Source organism: Ranitomeya imitator, chromosome 3, assembly GCF_032444005.1.
Source record: "Ranitomeya imitator isolate aRanImi1 chromosome 3, aRanImi1.pri, whole genome shotgun sequence".
NCBI classification, from domain to species: Eukaryota; Metazoa; Chordata; class Amphibia; order Anura; family Dendrobatidae; genus Ranitomeya; species Ranitomeya imitator.
Window position 1 is genome coordinate 140,632,141 of NC_091284.1, and position 25,973 is coordinate 140,658,113.

At 42.8% G+C, this 25,973-nt stretch overlaps 1 protein-coding gene across 1 annotated transcript in view; it reads left to right on the top strand.

Annotated features, from left to right (window-relative positions):
- PDK3 (pyruvate dehydrogenase kinase 3) overlaps positions 1-23,348 on the top strand; it is an 83,204-nt gene extending 59,856 nt beyond the window's left edge. Inside the window, exons 8-11 of the mRNA XM_069761535.1 lie at positions 5,179-5,280; positions 6,947-7,057; positions 8,222-8,335; positions 20,806-23,348. Coding sequence (XP_069617636.1) covers positions 5,179-5,280; positions 6,947-7,057; positions 8,222-8,335; positions 20,806-20,949 — 471 coding nt within the window. The 3' untranslated portion in view covers positions 20,950-23,348. The remainder of the gene's footprint in view (positions 1-5,178; positions 5,281-6,946; positions 7,058-8,221; positions 8,336-20,805) is intronic.
- The last annotated feature ends 2,625 nt before the right edge of the window (positions 23,349-25,973 follow it).

Sequence of the window (25,973 nt, forward strand, 5' to 3'; positions counted from 1 at the left end):
AGCGTACCCCATGTTTACAGGCAAATGTGCTGCCGACCATACACTACTTTTAAGGTCTCATTCAGGCGTCTGTTTTTCACTTACGTGATCTGTATATGTCTTTCACGGATAGAACACGTGCACAATCTATGGGTCTGTTCACATTTGTGTGGATCATGTGTCCAGAAAAAAAGTGTTATTTTTGATTGGACTCAGAAATCAAAATTACCCATATAGGTCTATGGGTCCATGGAAATGGCAGACAGCACAAAGATGGCATCAGTGTACAATCCACACACTGTCCATGATTAACATTCAACGCTGCACGGCGTATAAGCCTCCTTACATTGGCATGGCAGGGCTGTGATGCCACTCTCCACAAGGAGATACCTGATTCATCGAGATGAGCGAACGTGCTCGGATAAGGTGTTCTCTGCGCGTGCTCGTGTGCTTGAATAATATGCGCGACTTCCTGTGGCTGCATGCCTCGCGGCTGTTCAACTGCTGCAACACATCCAGGTATTGCCTGTTTGTTAGCTGCGGCTGTCGGACAGCCACGATTCATACGGCGACACAAATATATTATTTGAGCATGCCGAACTCACTCTATTAGCACACAAGCACCTTATCCGAGCACACTCGCTTGTCACTAGTGATTAACATTGTAATATAGATAGGAGAAGCTTCATAATCTTATTTTTTTTCATGCCTGAAATTGACACACTGATGGTAAAAACTGACACTGATAGAGCTCAGATCCAAAACACTGGTGACACTCTTAATTTATTTTACACATATGTAAAATCACTGACATATGAACGAGACCTTAGCCTCATAAATGATGTGATCAGCTCATGAAAATGATAATCACTTGCTATGCAAATTGCCTCTTCCAAGAAAAAGAGGACTTAAACTCTATAGCGCCACCTGTTGGAAGTAGCGATCCTACAAGTCACAATCAACCCTTTAACGAGTCGTGCAATATGACTTAGGATAAAAGCCAAATCACAAGCCAGCTGGTATGTCACTCTACAAGGAGAAACGTTACCCCTTAGACCCCAATCACTTACTAGTAATTTGAATTTCTTGAAACCTATGACAGCACCTGAGAGGAATCCGCTCTGGTCACTGGGCAGGAAGCCGAGAGCACAAATTAAAAAGGCAACTCCCACTTCCTCCTTCAGTGTGGTTTCCAAGAAATCAAGGAGGAGTCACCCCATTTATCATCATCATTCTTGTTGTTATTATTTATATATTCACTCAAGCCCATTCTTCATTGTGAAAAGAGAAGATTGAGAACCACCATCAACCATAAACCAGAAGGAGAGGATAAATAGTGGTGTTTGTCATGGGTTTCAGCACCCCTGTAAGATCTTGCACCTGAGGAAATATCTCAAGAATATCCTAGTTCAACGGATAGTGCTTAAAGGGCCACTGTCACCCCCTCCAGCCGTTATAAACTAAAAGAGCCACCTTGTGCAGCAGTAATGCTCTTTTAGTTTATAACGGCTGGAGGGGGTGACTGTGGCCCTTTAAGGAAGGAAGATTGTGAAAGTTTTAGATGTCATTCAATCAAGATAATGTCTCTATTGTTTTGAAACTCCAACAAAAAGCGCCAACAAAAGTAATTCTTTTAATGGGTGCAACTTTTTCCCCCAGAAAGGAACTAGCGACAGGTAACTTAGAATAGTATCACCACTCCAGCACTGCAATAAAAAAAAAACAACAACGCTGGAGTGATGCTTTAACCCTTTCACTACCTTTGACGTATATATGTATGTCAAAGGTTGTGTCCCAACCATCGAGTGCCTCTAACAACCACAAGTGGAGCAGTGCTCCACCCCGGCTGGTAACCATTTAAATTCCTCTGTCAATCACTGACAGCGGAATTTAACACACACCAGCCGAAAGTACATCACAAATCATGCCAATCGGCACCCCTGTCATGTGATCGTTGTACACCAATGGGTTTTCATGACAGTCAGGGGTCTGCAGTAGACCCCCATACCTGTCATTACGATCCTCCTGTGAAGGCCATCTTTTGGCCGGCATTCATAGGAGATCATGATTTCTGCTATACATAACCGTGCTGAAGCCCTGCCGCGTGCAGCACAGGCGAACGGATGATCGCAGCTTCAAGTCTACGAAGAAGACTATTGAAGTAAATCAAAAAGTTAAAAAAGTGAAGAAAAAAAAATCCCCCCCCCATTGAAAGTACAAACATAAAAAAGACACATATTTGGTATTTCTGCATTCAAAAATGCTCGATCTATCAAAATCTAAAACAAATTCATCCAATCGGTAAATGGCATAACAAGAAAAAAAGAGCCTATCAAAACCTAGTATCAACCTCAACTTCAGTAGTATCAATAAAAACGACACTCGGGGTGCAAAACATAAGCCATTACATAGCCCCAGATCCTGAAAAATGGAAACCGTACGGGTCTCGGAAATGGCAACAAAAACAAATCTATTGTAAAAAAAAAAAATTCAATTTTTTTTCACCACCTAAATAAACAAGAACCTATACATGTTTGGCATCTGCGAACTTGAACAAACTTGTAGAATCCCATTACTAGGTCAGCTTTACCGTATAGTAAGCATGGTAAATAAAAAAATTTAAAAATGCCGGATAGTGAAGGAACTAAGGCTGAATCTGGCATAGATTTGAGTTTGTGGCACACATACTACCCACCTTGCACTAGATCCATTATGATCTCTTGGCCACATTTTAACCAGCGCCCCCCTGTTGCATTATGTCTCTTGAGTAATCACCCTGTGTATCCCAACAGTTGTCTCTAGAATATCGAGCCCAACAATATGTGGCTTCCCAGACATTGGCAAGAAAGGTAATAAAGAGTGAAGCCCAAACTCCTGAGAAAACATGGTCATTGGAAAATGTCTCTGTGCCAAATTTACATACCGGAATAATCTTACTTCTCGCATTATGGGTCAGTAAAACAGGTTTCCCTTGAATTTTACACATAATTCTTCCGGAAACCGAGTAATAACAGTGTGTATTGGAATCCAGTTAAGGATAAAACGCCTTGCCATAATTATTCCGAATTAGAGGTATCACTCTCCGGATCTTGGCTCTAGTTCAACCTGGTTACAAGAGTAATTTACTGCTATAATAAGGGATAACGCCACTTGGGTGGTGCGAAGCAGCAAGCATTTCATTTCATAAGAAAAGATTGGCAGTTTCCACAATGATATATTGTGGTGACTTGTTCCACGCAGCCCTTGAGCAACAATTTTATTAATAATTGGGCATTTAAATAGCTACTTTATTCCGATGTTAAGCCTATTACCTTGTTATTTTACTTTTATAATTAGTAATCATAGGAGCCGAAAGTAGTAATTTCGACTCAAAGAAGACTTGAGTTCAGTCGTCAGAGTTTTAATTATGTTGGTGCCAAAAAAAAAGCACATAGCAACAGCATTCCCCTACTGATACGGGCAGGCAATGCTTCCACGGCCGATACCTACACCATAATCAGTTGGTTGGTTCCTCTCCAAAATTTCGTAATAAAACAAGATTATGCCGCTCCCCATTCCGCAGGCGCATCATGCCTTGGGTCTGTCCTCACTTGATCTACTGGTGACTTTTCTGTACATATGTTGTACTGTAATCTTCGCAAGTTACTAGGTATTCCATTATACTGACCATCACCTTTAATGCATAATGTAAATCCAAGAATGAAAGATTTGTGGGTCTGATCTTCAAGGCTGTTTGGGAGTTAGTATGGTTTACGGGGACACTTCAGGATGGATTGTCTTTGGTTGCTGGAATAATTCAAAATGTCCATTTGTATCAGTTCTGGTTGTGCAGAAATTGTCACTTCCGTTAGATTCCCCACATCTGATGATTAGTAATAGTGATGAAACCAGAAAGCCCATCATAGTCTGGATTTATTTTACCGATATTCCAAATGACCCCACTAAACAGGAATAACACATCCTGGACCATCAGCATTTTAAAGAGGTTATATGATCCGAATTCACTGTGCGTTTCACTCACTTATACAGCGCCATTTATTCCACAGCGCTTTAGACATCATCATCATCATCATCATCACTGTCCCCATTGGGCCTCACAAAGTGCTGATCCAGCAGCGAGAAATCAGATTTTGAACTTGTGGATGGAAGTGTATGGGGTGTAACGATGCACTTCCAGCTTCTCATCCTGCAGACGACCTTCTAAATCGGACAAGCCCTATCTTTCGTTTTGACAGATGGCACTCGTACCCGTGTTATATGGGGCTGTGCACATGTCTGATTTGCCTCTGGGATTCAGATGGCAGTCGCCCATTGGATCCATGGAAAAAATTCAAAATGACATCCAAGTGTGGTCGAATTTTCACTGACCTAATCGAGAAGCTGGAGAAACGTTATTTTTGGGGGGGTTTTTTCTCTCCACCTTTGAGAAAATCGTATCCCACACTGATCAATGATTTGACAGGTTCCCTTTTAAATAGCTCTCTTAGACCCGATTAGGTTGTTGTACTTACTTTGAGATTTATTTGTCAGAATGACTATATAATCCTTTTCTTTAAAGGATCGAGTCCAGTAAAATGTTCATTTTTATATCAGGGGGAGAGAGAAATGTTCAAAGGGGATTTTTACAACCATTTAACAGGGATTTTCAAAGTGTGTACACCCTTTTCATCAAGTATGAAAGATCTGTTTAATAATGCTTTGACAAATCTGGTGACAGTACACATGAAGAGCGGAATCCACTGACAATAATTTCCAAGCAGTAAAAACCATCCAGGTCATCACCCAATTATAGTCCAGAGATGGCAATTTAGGACTTCTCTAGGCTTCAAATATGACGCTCAGCAGCACTGTAGTAACAGAACAGTCCGGTATTTAAGAGAATGTGGTTCACGGCACTCCTACAAATAAATGGCCCCACCGCTGATTGGCAGCTCTGTGCCTCGGCAGAGTGTAGACAAAGAACGGTCATCAATGGTCCTGGCAGGATCATACAGAGCTCATCACTGGGACAACTAAAGGAGGTAAAACAGTGATATTTACAAAAATGCAAGAAGAAGCTCAGTAAGTGACACATCACTGGAATTAGGGTCGCTATCCCCATTGTATGCTTCCCTCAGATTGAGAGGCATAGACCTGCATAAACATAAGGTCCAATTATCTAATAAAATCTCATATTGCCAATTCTGTTCCCCCCCCCAGAATTCAATGAGAGCCACAGTGGAGCAGCACGAAGGCCGCACAGAGGCCCTGCCACCTGTAAAGACACTGGTCACACTTGGAAAAGAAGATCTATCTATAAAGGTATGTTCATACTGTACATTGTTCCCCATCCTGTATAAAATGAATATATTTTAATGATGTATTGGAAATAGAAGATGACAAAGAAGTTTGTATTTGTCACCATTGTTTATGCGGATTTACAGCCATGAAACTGTAGAGGTCAATAGGATGGTAATAAAAGGATCATGGGAGCTCACTTTAGTATCGATCTTTGTTTGGAGACCAGTAAAGCTGGTTATAGATCATTTAACTCCATAGTTGCTGTGGTCTTAAACAGATGTTTTCATCTGTCAGTGATGATATGCAGGAACAGCTCCATGTTTTCGTGGGCACCAGGCGAAACGTTCTCATTGGGCTCCTTTAACACAAACCACGATTCATGATGCACAGATACAGCAGAGAAATATAGTTATAGTACAATGCCAGATTTCACTTCTTACATTACATGAGTGTCATGTATTGTAAATTCTACAATAGTTCAGAAAACGACTAATCCTCGCAGCACACAGTGCGTGCCTGGGGGGGATTCAAAAGTCTACAGTCACACAGAGTAACTGCAGAATTATCGATTTGGATCGGACGCCATAGTCCTTTATCCAGTACTGCATAGTCCCCCATATACCGTATTATGGGCACCACATAGTCATCCATACATTATTATGGGCACCACGTAGTCCTCCATGTACAGTATTATGGGCACCATATAATCCCCCATACAGTATTATGGGCACCGCATAGTCCTCCATATACAGTATTAGAGGCACCACATAGTCCTGCATACATTATAGGTACCACATTGTCCTCCATACAGTATAATGGGCACCATACATAGTGCTCCATACATAAAAAAATAATCAAATACTTGCCTCTCCCCGTTCCCCCTTTCCTTGTGACCCTCTGCACTGCTCAGCTTGGAGGGCGCGCTCTAGTGATGTCATCGCGCCCGCTGAGCTGAGATGTCACAGAGCTCAGACACAGAGGGGCAATGATGGGTTAGGGAGCATTGAAAGTACGATGGGGGGGTGGAGGGCCCGGTGTTGGCATCGGGCCTTTCCGACTAGTGGGCCCCATAGCGTGCAGGTGTCAACTTATTATTTATACTGGATAGAAAGCAGCAAAATAATGCAAAAAAAATTGTGGAATTGCTGGTTTTAGTCCCAGAAAAAGTCAGTGGGGTTTTACACCTTCAAAACCTGTATCTAAACACTTGTACACTTCCAAAACAATAAAAACAGATGTTATTAACCTTCGCCGGGTTCAAAGTTGCCTCTCTGATGCTTTTTTTGTCTTTGTTACTGGCTGCAATGGTGACATTATAACGACCATGCACGTCACTGCTGTAGCCAATTGCGGAGCTCAGCGGCTCATCTGAGAAAGCTGACATGAGTTGCTGAGCTCAGTGATTGGCGGCAGCGGTGATGTGCATTGTAGTGGTGACATCACCACTGCAGCCAGTAATCTATGAAGTATACAAGCATCTGGGTATATATCAAAATGGTGCCACTCAAAAGTTTTCCACAAAAAAATATACACAACTATATCAGCCGCAAAATAAACAGTTATCGTTCTAGAAATGCAACAGTCTCCTTAAATCAACCTTAGCTATCAAAGCGAAGATGAGTAATTTATTGTAGATGCAGTGCTTGTCAGCTCCTAAATGAGAAATCGACCCTTTCCCCATCCCTAGATCAGCGACCAAGGTGGAGGAGTGCCCCTGAGGAAGATAGATCGCCTGTTCAACTACATGTACTCCACAGCACCCAGACCCAGCCTGGAGCCGAGCAGAGCGGTTCCGTTGGTAAGCCAGAAACTTCTTGTATGTCTTACTACTGTCAACTTTTATAAAACAAAAAAAGTAAAGGGCAGGGTGGGTATTCTGGATAAAATGAAGCTGATTTTTTTAAGCGCTTTTGCAATTAAACGTATTGCTACTTATCATAACATAATAGAGACTTGGGGCTGTCTCACCAGAGTAAAACCCTATTGTAATTTAAAGGGGATTCGTTCAGAAATGTTTAAACCCCCCCTCCCCAAGACCATTAATATAATTATTAGAAAATGTTTGAGCTGTAATAGAGACCTGAAGATTTGATCAGTGGAGATGCCAACTTTCCCCTTCTCCCCACCATCTCCCACTATCCAGGTGCATTTAGACGTCTGTTTTTCACATACAAATTCTATCCATTGTTATGACTCATAGACTATAATAAGTAGGAGTTCTATGGGGCTCCATGGATTTTTACGTACGGAGTGGTCCTTGCCAAAATGAAGAGACATGTCTGATTTTGATCTGAAGCGCTGATCAAAGCAGGCAATGAAATTCTATGGGGGTGGGAAACAAATCATGTGTGCCTTCTCTGTGTGCTGTAAGATCTTCATGTTTGATAGGAGAAGCTTGAGAAACTTCTCATATGCAAAGCATAAACTGATGAAACTCTGATGGTAAAAATTGAAACAGACACTGAAAATTATAATTTTTTTTTTTTTGCATAAAAAAAATTATGGTTGATGTCTGAATGAGCCGAAACTAAAACAAAGGAGTGTTGGTAGAGAAGTTCGGCTCATATACCCTAAATGTCATAAGATGCAATGGTATTACTGGCATCACAGGGGTGGACATAAAATTGGTGCAAACCAGTGCCCCATACAGAGGCTGACGAGATAAGGTGCCCATTTTTACCTACAAATCAGGTGGAACTGTGCATTATAATGATCTATTGGATTGCATAGGCCCCTTTATTGTTGTTGCACAGGGCCCTCTTCCATCTGCGTCAATTAGATAGTCGATCCTCTGCCTACAGACAATAAACAAGTTACAGTTCATTTCACAGGGGTGTCCAGACAAAACTAGACATTATACACTATAATGATGGAGCTAAATACGATTTCTGGTTTCTTCTCTAAATCCCATCATAAAAATGTTTTAGAAACTAAAGGTGTCCTTATTGTCATTTACTTTTAGGCTGGTTTTGGGTACGGATTACCCATCTCTCGTCTCTACGCTCGTTATTTCCAAGGAGACCTTAAACTCTATTCAATGGAAGGTGTTGGTACAGATGCAGTTATTTACCTTAAGGTATTACTTCCAAAGCTCCAGCCAAGATGTATGGCTTTTATAATGGTATCTTTAATACATTTAATAAAGGGGTTGTCCACCTTATAAAGTAACTCTTAAAGGCAACGTAAAAGCAGATACAGTTTAGTGAAAAAGTGTTTGCCCCATCATGATATCATATACTTTTGCTTGTTTGTCACACACAAATGTTTCAGATCACCAAACAAATTTAAATACTAGACAAAGATAACACAAACACAAAATGCAGTATTTAAATGAAGCTCTTTATTATTAAGAGGAAAAGAAACACAAACCTACAGGGCCCTGTGTGAAAAAGGGATTGCCCCCATTAAACATAAATTAACTGTGGTTTATCACATTATTGTGAAGCGGAGTTCAAATTCCCTAACCACACCAGCCCTGATTACTGCCACACCTGTTCCCAATCAAGAAATCACTTAAATAGGACCTGCCTGACAAAGTGAAGTAGACCAAAAAATCATCAAAAGCTAGACATCATGCCACGATCCAAAGAAATTCAGGAACAAATAGTGCTCAATTACTTTGTTTCTCATCAGTCTGGAAAAGGCTAAAAAAGCCATTTATAAAGATTTGGGACTTTAGCGAACCACGGTGAGAGCCATTATCCACAGATGGCAAAAACATGGAACAGTGGTGAATCTTCCCAGGAGTTGCCAGCCAACCAAATTTACCCCAACAGCGCAACGACGACTCCTCCAAGCGGTCACAAAAGACCCCACAACAACATCCAAAGAACTGCAGGCCTCACTTGCGTCAGTTAAGGTCAGTGTTCATGACTCCATCATAAGAAAACGACTGGGCAAAAATGGCCTGCATGGCAGAGTTCCAAACAAAAACCACTGCTGAGCAATAAGAACATAAAGGCTTGTCTCAGTTTTGCCAGAAAACATCTTGATGATCCACAAGACTTTGGGGAGAATACTCTGACTGATGACACAAAAGCTGAACTTTTTGGAAGGTAAATGTCCCATTACATCTGACATACAGTGGGGAAAATAATTATTTGATCTCTTGCTGATTTTGTAAGTTTGCCCACTGACAAAGACATGAACTGTCTATAATTTTAAGGGTAGGTTAATTTTAACATTGAGATATAGTATATCTAAAATAAAATCCATAAAATGATATTGTATACATTTCATAAAGTTATTTGCATTTTGCAGTGAGAAATAAGTATTTGATCCCCCACCAACCATTAAGCGTTCTGGCTCTTACAGATCAGTTAGATGCTCCTAATTAACTTGTTACCTGCATTAAAAACAACTGTCTTACATAGCAAAGAAAATTGGATCAGCAAACTGAATTTCAATAAAAAAAATTATTTTCTTTTAAAAAAATTAGTCCAGACAGATGATAAAATCATGTAGCATTCTTACGCTTTTCTGGCTGTAGCAATTAGTCGTAGAATATATATTCTACGACTAAGGGCTACGGCCAGAAACGCGTAAGAATGCTACATGATTTTATCATGTGTCTGGACTACTTTGTTTAAATGAATGAAATAAGGAAGACTTTTTTTTATTGAAATTCAGTTTGCTGATCCAATTTTCTTTCCTAACTTATCCGATGGTCAAACGGAATCTGGATCCTGACTGCAGTATCAGAGGCTATCTACCATATAATACACGGTGAGGCACCACTCCCCTTTTTCGTTTGCTTTTTCTCTTTTAACTGTCTTACATAGTCACCTTTATTTAAGACTCAATTAGTCATACTCTAACCTCTACAACATGGGCAAGACCAAAGAGCTTTCTAAGGATGTCAGGGACAAGATAATAAAAATTACAGAAAAACAACTGGCACATCCAAACTAGTGTGAATAGGTGCATACCAGGAGCAGCTACCTCCATACACAATATACAAAAAAGGTTGCGCTCTATCGTGCCAAAGCATGTCTAATATGAAATACATGAAATATGAATAGCAAAATGGGTTTTGAACATTAGGAAAATATTTGAGAGACGCTTTGCACAAAATTTGATCAAATAGTGTGAGCCCATCAACCATCGTCAAGGTGGTCTCATTAAAACTGATGGGTCCCTGACCTCGCTGTCCAAATGTGAACACTTACCGAAGGCCAATGTCTGTATGCATGGGTGAATGTGGACACCTGTCAATAAAGCTTACATATGGGTTGGCCGGAACCAAGTGTGATTAGATGTAAGGTTGCACACAACCTTTTTTGTATATTGTGTATGGAGGTATCTGCTCCTGGTATGCACCTATTCACACTAGTTTGGATGTGCCAGTCATTTTTCTGTCATTTCTATGTTAGCTTACTGACTGGGCACTCCTCCCGTCACCATGTGATTTTTAATTACATCTAATCACACTTGGTTCCGGCCAACCCATATGTAGGCTTTGCTGACAGAGTTGTCCACATTCACCCAGGCTTACAGACATTGGCCTTCGGTAAGTGTTCACATTTGGACAGGGAGGTCAGGGACCCATCAGTTTTAATGAGACCACCTTGACGATGCTTGATGGGCTCACACTATTTGATCAAATTTTGTGCAAAGCGTCTCTCAAATATTTTCCTAATGTTTAAAAAAGCCATGTTGCTATTCATATTTCATGTATTTCATATTAGACATGCTTTGGCACGATAGAGTGCAACCTTTTTATATATAGGGACAAGATCATAGACCTGCACAAAGCTGGAATGGGCTACAAAACCATACGTAAGATGCTGGGTGAGGAGGAGACAACTGCAATAGTAAGAAAATTGAAGAAATACAAGATGACTGTCAATTGACATCGATCTGGGGCACCATGCAAAATCTCACCTTGTGGGATATCCTTGATCATGAGGCAGGTGAGAGATCAGGGTAAAACTACATGGGGGTAACTTGTTTATGATCTCCAGGCAACTGGGACCACAGTCACCAAGAAAACCATTGCTAACACATTATGCCGTAAAGATAAAAATCATGCAGTGCCTGCAAGGTCTCCCTGCTCAAGAAGGCACATGTGCATGTCCGTCTGAAGGTCGCCAATGAATACCTGGATGATTCTGTGAGTGATTGGAAGAAGGTGCTGTGGTCAGATGAGACAAAAATCTTTGAACTCTTTGGCATTAAATCAACTCACCGTGTTCGAAAGAAGAGAAATGCTGCCTATGACCAAAAGAACACCATCCCCACTGTCAAGCATGAAGGTGGAAACATTATGTTTTGGGGGTCTTTCTCTGCTGGGGGCACACGACTACTTCACCGCATCAATGGGAGAATGGATGGAGCCATGTCCTGTAAAATCCTGAGTGACAACCTCCTTCCCTCTGCCAGGAAATTAAAAATGGGTCGTGGCAGGGTCTTCCAGCAAGACAATGACCCAAAACATACAGCCAAGGCAACAAAGGTAAGGCTCAAAAAGAATCACATTAAGCTCATGGAATGGTCTAGCCAGTCTCCAGACCTTAATCCCATAGAAAACTTATGGAGGGAGTTGAAGCTCCGAGTTGCCAAGCGACAGCCTCAAATCTTAATGATTTAGAGGTGATCTGCAAATATGAGTGGACCAAAATTCCTCCTGACATGTGCGCAAACCTCATTATCAACTACAAAAAAGTCTGACTGATGTGCTTGCCAACAAGTATTTTGCAACCAAGTATTAAGTCTTGCTTGCCAGAGGGATCAAATACCGTATATACTCGAGTATAAGCCGACCTCCCCCTAATTTTGCCTGGGAAAACTTAATGACTCGAGTATAAGACTAGGGTGGGAAATGCAGCAGCTACCGGTAAATGTCAAAGTAAAAATAAAAGTAAAATTAATTGAGACATCAGTAGGTTAAGTGTTTTTGAATAGCCATATTGAATCAGGAGCCCCATGTAATGCTCCATAAAGTTTATGATGGCCCCATAAGATGCTCCATATTAAAGTATGCCCCATATAATCGTGCATAAAGGTTAATAATGGTCCTATAAGATGCTCCATAGACACATTTGCCCAATATAATGCTGCACAAATGTTGATTATGGCCCCATAAGATGCTCCATAAAGATATTTGCCCCATATAATGCTGCACAAACCTTGATTATGGCCCCATAAGATGCTCCACACACACTTGCCCCATATAATGCTTCACAAACGTTAATTATGGCCCCATAAGATGCTCCATAGAGATATTTGCGCCAATATAGTGCTGCACAAACGTTGATTATGGCCCCATAAGATGCTCAATACAGACACTTGCCCCATTTGCTGTTGCTGCGATTAAAAAAATGTTTTTCACATACTCACCTCTCGTCGCTCAGGCCTCCGGCACTTTCAATATTCACCTGACTTCGTTCTGGCGCCGCTCCATCTTCAGCATCTTCTGCACTGACGTTCAGGCAGAGGGCGCGCACTAACCACGTCACCGCGCCCTCTGACCTGAGCGTCACTGCAGCAGACGCTGAAGATGGAGCGGCGCCCGCAACGAGGAGCAGGTGAATATCGCACAGCGCTGTGCTCCCCTCCCCATTATACTCGCCTTCTCCTGGCGCGGTCCCTGCTTCCCCGCTGCCGCAGCTTCCTGTGTTGAGCTGTCACAGTTACCGCTCATTACAGTAATGAATATGCGGCTCCACCCCTATGGGAGGTGGAGCCGCATATTCATTACTGTAATGAGCGGTACCATGTCAAAGTTCTGTCCTTAATCCTATTGAGATGCTGTGGCAAAAGGTGATTCATTCTCAAACACTCCAATGTGACTGAATTACAACAATTCTGCAAAGATGAGTGGACCAAAATATTTCCAAAGCATTGTAAAAGACTCCTTGCCAGTTATCACAAACACTTGAATCCAATTGTTGCTGTTAAGGGTGTCCAACCGGTTATCACTTTTTCACACCGGGCCCTGTAGGTTTGGATTTCTTTTTCCCTTAATAATAAAAACCTTCATTTAAAAACTGCATTTTGTGTTTACTTCTTTTATCTCTGTCCAATATTTAAATTTGGTGATCTGAAACATTTATTTGTGACAAACATGCCAAGAATAGGAAATTGGGAAGGGGGGAAATAAGTTTTCACTCAACTGTACATGCTGCCTGAACCACTGGCAGCATGTATCAGTCACTGGCTATGTAAATTCCCAGAAAAACATGCTTTAAAGGCCACTGGGGACTGAGCAGCACAGGAGACTAGTCACATAGGTGGGTCTCCAAAGGCTTCTCCCCGCTCACTGCCAGTGACTGACAGGTTTCTCCCTATATACAAATGTAGACAGAGCCCACGGGAGACTAAGGCTTTTGCTCTGAAACGCCAGTCGCAAAACCTCAATCATCCACACCTCCTGATCCAAAGCTCCGTTTCATCTGGCCTCCGCTTAATGGTCCATCTTCACAGATCAGAAATGGCAGTAAATGCAGCTTATCATATTACTCGTCACTTTGAATTGCCTTAACCAGCAATTAAGCTGGCATTTTCTTGTCATCTCTGATGTGCTTAAAAGGGGCCAAGCAGGCTAAGTAAGTGTCAAAACTTGAGTTGTGGGGGATTGGTGAGAGTAAGGATGCTTTCACATTGCATTCTGGCATCCATTCAGTGGCACCGTCAAAGCTCCCTTCTGAAGCCCCCGAACACCCTGCAAAACTAGATTCGGACTTATGTGTGAATGGAACCTTAAACTATAATGGTGCCGTCAGAGCGAACGTTGCATCATTTTCATGCATATTCGGCTACAGGAGGCAGACATTCGGACATAGTAGACTGTGTGTGAGTGTCTGCCTCCAATAGGCGTATACACCTGAAAATGATGCACGGTAGAGCGCATGTTTCCTATGCTGGCACCTTTACAGTCTATGACCCCATCAGCACATACGTTCGAATCCCATTTTGTGGGAGGTTCAGGCGTGAGTCCTGTCCGGACCAACGAGCGGTTGCCGAAAAGCAATGTGAGAGCACCTGAATATTGTTTTCTCCTATGCCTCATTGGGGGACAAAGGACCATGGGTGTTATGCTGCTGCCACTAGGAGGACACTAAGTTAGCACAGAAAGATTAACTCCTCCCCTGCAGTATACACCCTCTCAATGGGCAATATTCAACCAGTTCTTGCTTAGTGTCTGTAAGAGGCACTTGGGTCTGTTTCAGACCCCAATGTTTTTATTTTCTTTTTGATTTTATGTAAATTTTAATTAACTGAGTGAAGGGGGCGACTGATTCCTTTCAAGGGTCCGCTCTCCCCCGAACCATCAACAGGCGAGCACGCGGAGTATACCTCCCCGTACCCTCTCCTGTGACGACTGGGGCATGCCTAATCTATGCTTGGGGCAACGGTTCCGATCTTACCCCTGTAAGATGGTGAGCACATAGAGTTCTGGCTCTTATGTGCCTCTCCTGGGCTCCACCGCATATCAAGGCCCTCACCTGATGGCGTCATGTAGTCTCCACGACAGCTTAAGTCCCCTGCGGCAGGCACAGATGAAGATGAACGAAGGGTCCTCCCCATCCCCCGACAAAGGGAGGATGGATTGAGCTCATACCCTCGCAATGGAGGCTGCATTCCTACTCGGTGGCGGTGAGTAGTTCTATTCCTCAAGCTGCCTGTGTGGGAAGGTGCGGTTCTGGTCTCTGGGGAGACCAGAATTTCTGGAGCCTGAGCACCGCCAGCAGGTTCCAGAAATTTAGTCCCCGGCTTTTCAGCCAGACTAGGCCGCAAGCTTAATTCCCCGCCCACCGCCGGAGCCCCGCCCACTATCCAGGCGCTTCTCGTTTGGAACGAGAAGCGCCCTGCAAATCTTGGGGGCCATCTTGGGACTCCACTTCTGCGGGGAAACCGGCCGAAAACGCTGACCTGACTGCTCTGAAGGTGCCGATCTTCTCCTATTCCTCCCTGGGGACAGGCACAGGACCGTGGGGTAAGCTGTACAGGAGAGCTTAACCCTTCCCTGCAAGCGCATACCCTGCATATCTGGCCCTCATCTTTAAAGGCACACTATGTCTCACCCTAAAGAGGCCAAAAAGGTTAACAAAAAGCACACTGTGTTTTTTACCTCATGAGCCACTTGTCATACTGCCTTGCCTCGAGCTCAAAAGATCCGGCATGTGTGCAGTCGCCTCCCGCCGCCACCAATGCTGCCTCTGACCCTGCGGAGCCTAGTCCCCTTGAGTGGGCTGCTTCCCTGTCATGTTCTATGACTTCATTGGCCAAGGCAATAGATTCCCTCTGGGGTCCCTCTCTAAGTCAGAATGCCATGCTGTCTCCCGAAGAGGACTCTGGGGACGGTACGTCCAGCAGCAGGGGGCGCGCCCTGTCACTAAGGGCTCAGGGTGCCAGAAAACGGACCCATGTCATGTCCCCTGTCCACAACCGTGCTTGTGCTTCAGCCTCCGTGAGTTCAATGTCTCGTTCCCCTTCTGAGATCCGCAATGCACACGACTCTGAATATGAGTCCGATGCATCTTTAGTTCAGGATTCCTCGACTTCTCAAGAGACGCTTGATTCTCTTATTGAGGCGGTCAACAAGACCCTGAAGGTGGACGAGGAATCCATTTCCACTCAGGAACACGCGGTGTCTTTCAAAAAGTCAAAACGTGTCCAAAGGGTATTTGTCACTTATCCTGAATTTAAGGACATTGTCCAGAAACACAGGGAAAGTTTCACGGGTCAGAAGCAGATTGAGTCCAAATACCCCTTCGCTCAGGAACTATTGAAGGATTGGCTGCAGTCTCCTTCAGTGGACCCTGCAGTATCGCATCTCGCCTCCAAGACGCTCCTTTCTTTGTCTGACGGTTCTTCAGTCAAAAATCCCTCTGACTGCCAAATTGACTACCTGGCTCGATCTGACTTTAAGGCGACCGGAGCGTCGCTCTTTCCATCATTCGCCGCTACTTGGGTGGCTATGGTCGCTTGGGCTGAGGTACTGACCACAACCATCCACGACAGTAATCTCCCCCCTGAGGCGATCAACCTGGCCAACCAGATCGCTCAAGCCGGGGAATTCGTAGTTAACGCCTCAATAGACGCTGCAAATGCAATCTCTATCAGAAGAGCCCTGTGGCTCAGAGATTGACGAGCAGATTCAGCTTCCAAAAAATCTTTGATATCTCTGCCATACCAAGCGGGTTGCTTATTCGGTGAAAAGCTAGACCAAATTATCCATGACGCCTACCCAGCCGTTTCGGTATCCACAACAACCTCGATTCCGGCCCTTTTGCAGCAATCCCAATTGGTCTTCCACCTCCTCCGGATCAGGACGAGCTTCGCGCAGAGACAGAGGTTCCCAGGTCTCATACAGACCTAACCGTAGCTGGAAATCCAGACCAAAGTCATCTGGATCTAAGGGATCCAGATCCCTTAGACCTTCCACTCAATGACTCGTTGCAACATCCAGGGGACATGGACCAAGTATGCGGCCGTTTACTTTCGTTCCGCCAAGCCTGGCTCTCGGTCGTCCACGACGAGTGAGTCGGAGAACCGGATACAAAATATAGTTTCCCCCCCCCCCCCCCGACACGTTTCTTTCAGTCGTGTCCTCCCGAAACAAAGACAACGGCTTTTCTCCAGGTCATAAGGGCACTGCAAGGGGACGGAGTCATCATTCCGTTTCCCCTAGACCAAAGGTTCAAGGGGTTTTACTCAAACCTATTTGTGGTCCCAAAGAAGGACGGATGCTACTACCGATACTGGACCTAAAGCTTCTGAACCACTTTGTAAAAATTTGATGCTTCAGAATGGAATCCCCCTGTTTTGTTGTCGCATCCATGGAAAATGGAGAGTTCCTACAGTTTTAAGCGTGCCCTAAAAACTCATTTGTTCAGACTGGCCTACCGCCTCAATGCATTAACCTAACGATCCCTGTGTGGCCTATTTAAAAAAAAAAACAAAAAAAAAACAGGTTCCTCGCATTATGTTCTCATTCAATTTATGCAGTTAATAGCCCTCTGTGTCTGTACTGCTACATACTTAGGCAGTTAACTGGTTCATGCAGCTTTACATGAACACCCGAGCCTTACACTATGGCTGGTCCGAATAACTATAGCAATTGTTACCATCCACCTCTCGTGTCTCCCCTTTTCCCCATAGTTTGTAAGCTTGCGAGCAGGGCCCTCATTCCTACTGGTATCTGTTTTGAACTGTATTTCTGTTATGCTGTAATGTCTATTGTCTGTACAAGTCCCCTCTATAATTTGTAAAGCGCTGCGGAATATGTTGGCGCTATATAAATAAAAATTATTATATTATTATTATTATTATTATTATTATTATTCCTAGCATCCATAGATATCAAGGATGCTTACCTCCACATCCCAATTTTTCCCCCTCATCAACAGTTCCTTCGTTTTGCCTTTCGCGAGGAACACTTCCAGTTTGTGGCCTTACCTTTTGGCCTCGCCACCGCTCCCAGAGTTTTCACCAAGGTCATGGCAGCTGTCATGGCTATCCTTCATGCTCGAGGAGTGGTGGTACTACTGATAAAAGGCCCGTCATATCCAGCCTGTGAGGAGTCCGTTGACATCACGGTGGATACTCTTTCTCTCCTGGTTTGGAAGATAAACTTCGAAAAATCTTCTCCGGTTCCAGCTCAGCGGATTTCCTTCTTGGGATGACCCTGGACACTTCCCGCGGCTTGGTCATTCTCCCTCCAGAAAAGGCCTCGGCCTTGCAGCAGGGAACACAGAGTCTCTACCGCCCAGTCTCTCACTCTATTCGTTTCAGCATGCGCATTCTCTGCAAAATGGTAGCTGCCATGGAAGCGGTTCCATTCGCGCAGTTCCATCTCCATCCCTTACAACATGCGCTGCTGTCGGCTTGGAACGGGAACCCGTCTTCTCTCGACCGTTGCTTCCGTTTGTCTTGGCAGGTCAGGCAGACTTTCAGGTGGTGGACACTGAAGTCCTCTCTGAACCAGGGGAAGTCCTTTCTCCCAGTGCGCTGGCTGGTGGTGACCACCGATGCCAGCCTTTTGGGCTGGGGTGCAGTCTTCAGTCACCACACAGCTCACGGGCGGTGGTCCAATCTAGAGTCGCGCCTCCCCATCAGTATCCTGGAAATACGAGTGATCAGACTAGCTTTGCTCAGTTTTCACCATCTCCTTGCAGGTCGACCCATCAGAATCCAGTCCGACAACTCCACAGCGGTGGCTGGGCCGAGAGCAACCATTCGCCATTCTCAGCTATCCACATACCATGTGTGGAGAATTGGGCTGCGGACTTCCTCAGTCACCAGGGTCTCGCCTCGGGTGAGTGGTCCCTTCACCCGGAAGTTTTCCAGCAGATTTGCCATCTCTGGGGGACCCCGGATGTGGACCTCATGGCCTCAAGGCTCAACAACAAGGTCCCCCAGTTCATTGCCCGATCACTCGATCCACGCGCCATCAGAGCAGATGCCTTGGTTCTACCGTGGCATCAATTCCGCCCTCCGTACATTTTTCCTCCTCTCCCCCTGCTACCGAGGGTCATCAAAAAGATCTGGACAGGGGGTACCAGTGATCTTAATTGCGCCTGACTGGCCGCGCCAGGCATGGTACGCAAAACTGATTCAGCTAGTTGCCGACGTTCCCTGGCGGCTTCCAAATCGCATGGATCTCCTCTCACAGGGCCCGATTTACCACCAGAACTCCGGGGCCCTGTCTTTGACGACATGGCTGTTGAATCCTGGATTCTCTCCTGAGGTGTCCTCCACCATGATTAGTGCTAGAAAGCCCGTGTCCATGCGCATTTATCACCGTACCTGGCCAATCTTCTTCGCGTGGTGCAACGCTCGTGGACGATCCCCTCTGCTATTTTCCATCCCTTCCATATTGGAATTTCTCCAATCAGGACTATCGGGTCTCGCACATAGTTCCCTCAAGGGACAAGTGTCTGCATTGTCAGTTCTTTTTCAATGAAACATTGCCACCAGATTACCCGTTAAGACGTTCATTCAGGGGGTTTCCTGTGTGGCACCTCCTTATAAAATGCCTTTGGATCCATGGGATCTTAATTTGGTCCTTGGAGCTCTTCAGGAGGCCCCTTTCGAGCCACTGCAGGACGTCTCTCTGACCTTCATTTCCTGGAAGGTAGTTTTTCTAGTGGCTATTACGTCAATCAGGTGTGTCTCGGAGTTGGTGGCTCTCTCCTGCCGACCCCCGTTTCTGATTTTTCACCCGTATAAGGCAGTCTTGAGGACTTCTTCCTTTTTTTTTTCTCCCCAAGGTTGTTTCCTCCTTTCACCTCAATGAAGAGATTATTCTGCCTTCATTATGTCTGGTACCAGTCCATTGAGAAAGCTAGGCACACTCTTGATGCGGTTAGGACTCTTCGCCGGTACATCTCACGGACGGCTCCCTTCCGCAAGTCAGATGTCCTGTTCGTGCTTCCAGAGGGACAACGGAAGGGCTTACCCACTTCCAAGGCCACTCTAGCCAAGTGGATCCGATTGGCTATTCAGAAATCCTATCGTGTCAAGGGTGCTCCTATCCCAGCAGGGATTTCGTTTAATACTCATAAGGTACCGTCACACATAGCGACGCTGCAGCGATACCGACAACGATCCGGATCGCTGCAGCGTCGCTGTTTGGTCGCTGGAGAGCTGTCACACAGACAGCTCTCCAGCGACCAACGATCCCGAGGTCCCCGGTAACCAGGGTAAACATCGGGTAACTAAGCGCAGGGCCGCGCTTAGTAACCCGATGTTTACCCTGGTTACCATCCTAAAAAGTAAAAAAACAAACCCTACATACTTACCTACCGCTGTCTGTCCTCGGCGCTCTGCTTCTCTGGTCTGGCTGTGAGCGCCGGGCAGCCAGAAAGCAGAGCGGTGACGTCACCGCTCTGCTTTCCGGCTGACCGACGCTCACAGCCAGAGCAGGAGGAGAGCAGAGCACAGCGCTGGAGGACAGACGGCTGTAGGTAAGTATGTACTGTTTGTTTTTTTACTTTTAGGATGGTAACCAGGGTAAACATCGGGTTACTAAGCGCGGCCCTGCGCTTAGTTACCCGATGTTTACCCTGGTTACCAGCAAAGACATCGCTGAATCGGTGTCACACACGCCGATTCAGCGATGTCTGCGGGGAGTCCAGCGACGAAATAAAGTTCTGGACTTTCTTCCCCGACCAGCGATCTCCCAGCAGGGGCCTGATCTCTGCTGCCTGTCACACTGGACGATATCGCTAGCGAGGACGCTGCAACGTCACGGATCGCTAGCGATATCGTCTAGTGTGACGGTACCTTTACTGCTTTTCTACCGAACTTGTTGAATATTGCCCAGTGAGAGGGTGTATACTGCAGGGGAGTATAACTTAGTGTCCTAATAGTGGCAGCAGTATAACACCTATGGTCCTGCGTCCCCCAATGATTGGCTCGGAGAAAACGATTTTACGGTGAGTACACAAAAATCCCTTTTTTACTGGTTTCATTTATTTTTTTCATACTATTTATTTTAGAAATATTTTGTTGCTAGGCAAGCCTTTTAATACATTTTATATTTTGTTGAATAAATTACGATTTACCTTTTTATTTTCTTTTTTTTTTTAATACGTTTAGGCTGTTTCTGGCGAGTCATTCGAGAGACTGCCAGTATTTAACAAGTCAGCATGGCGACACTACAAGAATGCCGCAGAAGCTGATGACTGGAGCAACCCAAGCAGGGAACCGCGGGATGCTTCAAAGTACAAGGCTAATAAATAAGCCGCCCTCAGGATTGGCATGTATAGTGCCTTCATATCTGGGCAGTGTCTGGGGTTACACAACCACTGTAATGTTAACGGAAAATACTCTTAAAAGAAGGCTCGTTCTCTGCCATTCACAGTGAACCTTCTATGACGTGTAAATGAAATGATGGACATTGCACTGCTGTTTATGGATCTATATAGTTAAAGCGGTCATTGATATTATTTTAATTTTTTTTTCACAGTTGATTTGTGAAATTAACTTTCTATTTTGTCTTGATGGTCACCAAGGATTGACTATGAAATGTGGGAGAATATTTAAAGTTTTTGTTCAGCTAATGCACTATTGCCTATGCAATAAAATTTCACCAAGCAGTGCGGGTATCAAAACACAGTAGTGAATATAATAAGAGATATTGCTGTATTTGTGTAAGATATTGGTCATATTTTAGGCTTGTATATAGTAGTTGTTGAGATATTGGCTTGTATGAAGTGGTCCATTGATCACTGCCTTTAGCATTAGTATAAAGTATCCACTTTAGGGGACAGTGCTGCAATATTACTATTTTATATTGCATGTGAAAAAAAATTCTGTTTCGCAAAATGGCAGTTTTACCCAGTATGAACCTGCGGTAACAAATATTTTTTTAAAGGACGACCTTACAGTACTATGTAATAAGAGTTATATATAATCTATATTTTGTGGGTTATGTGTATACTTCAATGCTGATATGAAATTTCTGTAGCGAAACGGGGCAATACGTAACGGGGTATTTATTAAATTGTAGCTACCGTATATTTGCCTATTAGCTGATTCTTATGGTTAATTACTGCAAATGTTCTTATTGTCTTGAGGGGGAGAAGGATAAGTCTGCCAATCAACTCAATGGCAGTTCTCCTGTTTTTCCTCTATGTTCTAAAATACTTCAGACCAAAGAAGAAAAAACTGTATAGACTCCATTCCACAGATTATGTACATTTTCAAGATATCATATAATAGTGTAATGTCCACAGTCAATTGAAGAGGCTTCTTTTTACTGTCCCATTCTTTTATCTACATAGTCTTCAGTTTCCGCCTCCTCTGGATGTCAGTTACGACTAAGGGGAGGGGGAGAGTGAAGCCAGTGCTGATTGGCTGCAGGGATTGCGTGACACAACAATGTCACAAGAGCCCCGGGAGAGCCGGCTTCGGAGGTGAGAAACACGGGTATTGAGAAGGGGTGGTTGTCAGTATAGTGGAGAACCCCTTTAAATCATGGTTCTATGTTAACCAGTTTTCTAACATTTCCCGTTAGGTTTTTCCTTTTTGTCCGCTTCGTCTATATTTAAAAGTAATCCTGAATTCTTGTAGTTTTCCCAATGACTACCAATACTACCAAATCTTTCAATAGGCTGACACTTCCCATTCTTTAGAGATCATTTCTCGGCTGACATGATCACAAGTAGGATGATAATGACAACACAAGATGCCACGATTCACAATAGGTGGTTGTCACCGCTTACCTCCCCCTCCCCGCACAGTGACCTCTGCACAGTTGCAGAGCTATGTACTTGTGCCTTCTGTAAAGTGTATCTCTGAATGCTATCAGCAGAATCTCAGACAATAGGATTTATAGAAGTATGAACATGAAATAGGAATAAAATATTCGAGAAATAAAACAAATTAGGAAAAAAATGTTTCGTCATCTGATTTTAATTGTTAAAAGAAAATTTAGATGAAACATTTCCTCTAAAATGCAAAATCAAACCTAGAGTTAACCTCTCAGTGTTATCTGAGAAACCTAGTGACTACTAGTGTAACCACTGTTTGCAGAGAGGTGTTCCCCCTTGTTTCTTTGTATAACTAATATGATTTCCGTGCCTATCTGACATTGTGGTGTGGACACTTGTACTCTATTGGAAAGGTTGCGGCGGCAAGCATTCAACGTTCAGGTGGTCTTCCAGTTAATTTGATGTAGTCTTTGAGCTAGTCCTGAGATGGTTGGCTCAACAACTGCACCAAATACAGCAGCTAACCCCCATGCCAGACATCAGAAGTGGTGAAAGAGAGCAGCACCCATAAAAGTATGTTGTGTACCACATGACAGTTGTAAAGGCTGCTATTAGCATGTTTTGTAAAAGTAATTACCACTATTATCAAAAAATTACCTATTGTTCAAAACAGATTTTTTTTATAAATGTACTAGAAAGAAAATGGCATTTTTTTCTTAATCTTTATAAAAGAAATAAAATGGTAATCTTGTTCTTTCAAGTAGAGTTTTCAGAAGGCTCCGTATCAGCAGAGACAGGATTACGACATGCATACCGCTGATAAAACAAGCGCCACCAATCACAATAGGTGATATCCCTGCTGACACTGCCTAAAAAGAGCCCCAGTGACTAATTGCAAGATTTTTATTTTAATATAGATTGGGACCCAAAAAAAAAACCTTGTCCAATAATTAATAAAAATACATTTAAAATTCAATCCTAATTTACACAATGTGATTTTTTTTTCAGAGAAGTTTGGATGATATATATTTTTTTTAACAAATCATTAAAATGAGCAAGTCAAACCTGTAGTTTTCTTGAGACAAGACGTGTCCAATTAACTAGCCTGCGTGTTTATGGAAATGTCAGGGGGATCGGCTATTTGCTGATAAATTTTACATTTTTTCCAAATGTACAGCAGATTTTTTTTTTTTTTTTTTTAAAGAGGACCTGTCGTAGAATCAACCCTCATAAGACCCGTTGAAGTGCCGTAGAGCACGAAACGATCGTTGTCCGTGGCTGACTCTATCCCTCCCTGCTATCCGTTTGTTTATATGTCCTAATAAAGTGATATTCACCGCAACAGGGTAAGTGCGCGCCTACTTTTTTCTATTCAACCCTCATAAGATATCTATACGGACACACGGGTCCTAGGAAGGTGAATAAAATACCTTGATATTTGTGATCTGATGTCCTATTTCGGAGAAATCCATGTTTAGATCTCTGGGCTGGACACAGATCAATATGAGACTTTGCCTCTAAATAAAAGGGGGCTTTGCCCCCTTTTATGATGATTCACACTTTGCTCTCATAATCACACACAGCTCTGTACTGAAATCAAAACTAACAAGGTACAGCAGAACTGAACATAGTCTCATTACTAACACATTTCCTTTCATCTCACAGGCAGCCAGTGTGGTGGAAAGGGCAGTACAGCAGGGCTGTCACAGCATTGGGAGAAGAGAGCTGCTGCTGCAAATGTGTTTGTAATGAGGCAAAGTTCACTGCTGCTGTATTGTGTTAGCCCTGATCTCACTGCAGAGCTGTGTGTGATGATGACAAAAATGTCAGTCATTACATGTCTCACACATCTGGAGGGGCACAGGAAAAAATGTTATCAATGAAATGCACCAGTAGTCTGAGGCTTTATGGCTATCGGGGATTTCAATGATGCTTTGAGTACACAGAAATCTACCTATCCTATTAATGATTCCTTGGTTAGGTAAGTGTACCATTGCTGCCTTACATTCATTATTTTCACATAATAACATTAAGTGTACAAATATATTCGCACATGCAATTTTTGATGTAGTATTTTTTAAAATTTTGCTCTGGTAAATCCAGCTCTATTATACTGTATCTTTTCTCTGTATTGTCGACTTCTGAAAAAAAACATCAAAAACTCCTATTATATGTGACTCTTGGCACACTCCAATCATTGTGTTGTGTAAAGAAAGCATTTTAAGTTGTTTTTTTATTGTTTTTTTAATGTTACATAATTTTTTTTTAGTCACTAAAAGTACAAAAATGCATCATGACCTTTGGCACGACAATAATGGTACAATTTGTTTAAAAGAAATGTCTTAAAAAGGTAAAATGATGTATTGTTTAAATCAGGTTTTTATGTTATATATATATATATATATATATATATATATATATATATATATATATATATATATATATATATATATATATATATATATATATATATACGGTATATATTCTTTTTTTCAGATCATTATCAATTATTTATGTAAAAGAATAAATAAATTTCCCACACTGATTACTATTAATATTAAGGTTAGGCCTGCTTGTATCCCCTATTCAGCTACATGGACGTTAGCACCAATAAGCTGAATCAGATCCTATTTGGGTATATAAAATAATTTTCTGTGCATTCTGACATCTGGGCAAAGATCAGTGTGTAGAGAGGGGGGACATAACCTATTATGAATCATGGATCCTGTCATACCTGCAATGAAAGATAAAACCTCTTAAGTTTTATCTTTCATTGCAATCCTGCCTGTGATGATAATGAGACTGATAAAAAAGATATCAAGAAATAAAGTTTGACGCTAGTGTGAAAGTTGCAAAATTTCAGTCTTGAAAAAAATAAATTTAATATACAGTAAAAATTCTATTTAAAAAAAAAAACAATGGTTCAAAACTCACTGTAAAGACTACAAACACTTCCTGTTCTTGTTCCTTTTTGCCATTTATGTTATAAAGTTTGTACCCGATTTTTGTATTGTGGTTTTTCCAGCATTATGTATTATTTATATTGTTGAGTTTTTCAATGAACGGGCTGCTTTTACTCTTCTGGATTGTTTGGATTACTTTATGTTTCCCTAATGGATTTGTATGTCATGTTTAAAAAAATGTTTCTGGGAAAAATAAACCTATTATTTTTTTATAAAATACCTTTTACTTCTTTTCTACCTTGTCTCTTATTAATTAATGGTGTAAAGTCTTCTGTTACATTTCATTAATCACAGATCAGTAAAAAGAAAAGTCAGAAGCTGAAGCCTTTGTGCCAGTGTGAACAGAACCTAAAACTATTTGCCCTTGAAGATGCAGTAAGATCATGCCTACCCAACTACTGTCTGTGACCAATCCTTTCAGAGAGCAATATGAGACTTAGCCAAGCTGATAATGACGGGAGGTTTAGGGCAGATTAGCTAGCGATGAGCGAACGTGCTCTGATGAGATGAAATCCAAGCATGCTTGTGTGCTCGTATAATATGCTTGAGTGCCTAACAAACAGGCAACCCCTGCATGTGTTGCAGCTGT